The 2,755-nt window shown below is 55.3% G+C and overlaps 1 protein-coding gene across 1 annotated transcript in view; it reads right to left on the reverse strand.

The window, feature by feature from the left end:
• LRRK1 (leucine rich repeat kinase 1) overlaps positions 1–2,755 on the reverse strand; it is a 79,047-nt gene that overhangs the window by 2,038 nt on the left and 74,254 nt on the right. The window contains exons 31-32 of the mRNA XM_009635044.2: positions 1,297–2,132; positions 636–737 (exon numbers count right to left, since the gene is read on the reverse strand). Of these exons, the coding sequence (XP_009633339.1) occupies positions 636–737; positions 1,297–2,132 (938 nt within the window). The remainder of the gene's footprint in view (positions 1–635; positions 738–1,296; positions 2,133–2,755) is intronic.

Here is a 2,755-nt window from a genome sequence, read left to right on the forward strand (position 1 = left end):
AGCAGGAACACTCTCATCTCTCTAGCAGCTATTTATTTACTTGGACTCTTGTTCGCTGTACGAAACATTTTAAATTAATGTATATAACTGCTCTCCCCTGTGCTCCAGGAGCCTTCCCCCAGCCCGTCACTGCCAACAGCACAAAGGTGCTCATTTAGAGCCAGAACGTCAACCTGATCCACGTGAACAGCCACAGACAAGCACCACGCTCCGCATAAATACCCCCCTTGTTCTTAACGCGGGGCCTGAGCCTGCCAAGCTCCGCCGATCTTCTGCCAGGTGCCCTCGGAGCACTGGGAGTCAGCACCAGGCAGGATCAGACTGACGTTCATCGCGTTGTGCGAGACGGTCCTGCCTGCCTCGTTACGGGGGTACTCGGTCCCTGCGGCTTTTGGAGACCAGAGCGCGGTCGCAGTGCCTTCCCCTCACCATCTGCCATGCTATAAGAGCAGGCACATGCCTCTATGTGCAACCAGCAACTGTGTCTCCTCTGGCTGGGAGCTTCTCAGCTGCTGCTGGATGCTGAGTGGGAGCCCCCAAGAGCCCCCCCGGAGCTTGCAGAGCCACCCTCTGCCACCCAGTCCCCTTTGCGTCCCCGGGAATTGGTGTGGCAGGCACTGCCCAGTCAGCCTCACCCATAGGGAGCCAGTTCCCCGGCCTTCAGCACAGCGATCACCCTGCCCCGCTGGGTGCCGGATTCCTTCTCCAGTCCAATAACGATGATATCCCCTCCTCGCCTGGAAGAGAAACGAGGGAGACATCACACGGGCGACAGCCGAGGGAGATGCCCGCTGGAATCCACCCCCCCTGCTGCAACCCCTCCTGCGGTACCCCTGGGGAAGGGGGCACTGCGATGCCACCGAGGGGCATCCTGAACCCGCGACAGTGAGAGCCCCCAACACAGGCAAAAATCAGATTCCCAGTGCCTTCCATCAGCTTGACAGGAGACAACAGGATCTGCCGGGGCTGCGTCTGAGCGAGGAAGCTGCCTGCTGTTCTTTGTTTCCTCAGTAGCTGGGGAAACAGAGCTTCGAGCCTCACCACCCACATTTCTGTGGAAATCAATCCTGCAAGACCTTAGATGTGGCCATTCTACCCAACACAAGAGATCTTTAAAAAGGAGTAGAAAAATCGATGTACCCTTGCACTGGGAACAAAATTTCTTAATGATAACTTGACTTTCTGGGCAAGTGAATTATATTGGGAATGCAAAAGTTCCTGAATTAGCCTGAGGGAATCTCACGCTCAGCCCAGGAGAGACTTTGGTGAAGTTGCTTTGGTAAGTGACCCGCTTACCTGGGGATCCATATGAGGTCTTTTACCGAAAGAATCTTGACAGCTTGGAGATGCTGCATGTCGTCACCCGCAGGCATAGCATCGTGAACCAGGGAAGGCTTCAGCTCATGAAATTTGTCAGATTCCTCAAAATCCGTGGAGAGCGGCGCACTGGAAGAGCTCATGGGCGAGCTGGGTAGGCTGGAGGGGCACCGGGTTACCCTGTTAGGAGGCGAGGAGGAGTAGGAGGACACAGAGCAATAATCAGTGAGCGAGTCCTGGTGGTTTAGTATCTGGGTGCCAACCTCTGGGCTGTAGATAATGCTCATGTCCCCCAGCAGGTTACTCTCCACCGCTTTGTGGTTTAGAGGTGCTGTAGCTGGGATGGCTGCCGAAGGCTGCTGGATTGTAAACATGTCCCTGAGGGGGCTGCAGTCTCCGCAGAAGTAGCGGGCGCAGAGCTGGTAGGTGGTGACGTGATACATCACCAGGAAGTTGCTTTTGTCGTCCAGACACCACACCACCTCCTCCCCGTGACACTCCGAGTTGCAGGCGATGGATGTGATTGCCGACGGCGGGCTGAAGGGCTCCAGCCGCCTGCTGATCTCCATCGTGGCGCAGTCTATGATGAGGACGCCGGGGCCGTTGCTGTACCAGACCTCGGCTCCGCTGTTGGTGATCTCCATGGCCTTCACGGGGTATGGGTTCTGCCGGGGGTCATCATCGGAAATGTTGAATTTGGACCTGTTTGCCGTGTGGGAGCACAGGTAGGAGCAGCTGTCCCCTGGGATGCCCTGGGACACTGAAAACACTGCCACGAGTCCATCCGACAAGCCAGCCAGCACCACATAGGAGTTCTGCAAGAAAGAGACAGCAGATTTTGCTATCCGGATCCTTTACCTCTCTGCCATACAAGAGCTTTCAATCCCAGAGGCTCTGGCTGCCTCTCACAATTCCGCGAGTACACTAGCAGCAGCTTCCCCCAAATCACTCAGTGATAACAGCAATATAAAAAGAAGTCATTACATAGAAGCTGCCGCAGAGCCATACTCCTCTCACCCAGTATTACCTCTCTCTTTATTGGCAAGGGAGGACAGACGGACGTGGCAGCCTGCCCCGAAGCTTAACAAATTCAAGCTGGAGTACGTTCAGAGAAAGCCATCGCGATCCTAGGAATCCAGCTGTAGAAACCTGGCTCATTTCCAAAAAAAAAGAGTAAAGCTAATGCTATCAGTGTAGGTCGGAGAGGAATGGAAGAAATGCAGTAAAAACAGAAAGAGAGGGAGACAACCCTCTTGCAAACAAGAGCATCCCCATCCAGTGCCTGCTGCTTTAACAGCACCGCTCCTCCCCGGGACGTGCTCTGGGTCTGGGATCCCTGGCAGCTCTCAGGCATCCCAGCGGAGGGCACAGGAGCAGCGGCAGGTCAGCAAAGCCAAGTGCCACCAACAATTCTGCATGTAGCTCCAACCCTGCCCCT

This window comes from Egretta garzetta, unplaced genomic scaffold, assembly GCF_000687185.1.
Source record: "Egretta garzetta isolate BGI_Z169 unplaced genomic scaffold, ASM68718v1 scaffold322, whole genome shotgun sequence".
Classification (NCBI taxonomy): domain Eukaryota; kingdom Metazoa; phylum Chordata; class Aves; order Pelecaniformes; family Ardeidae; genus Egretta; species Egretta garzetta.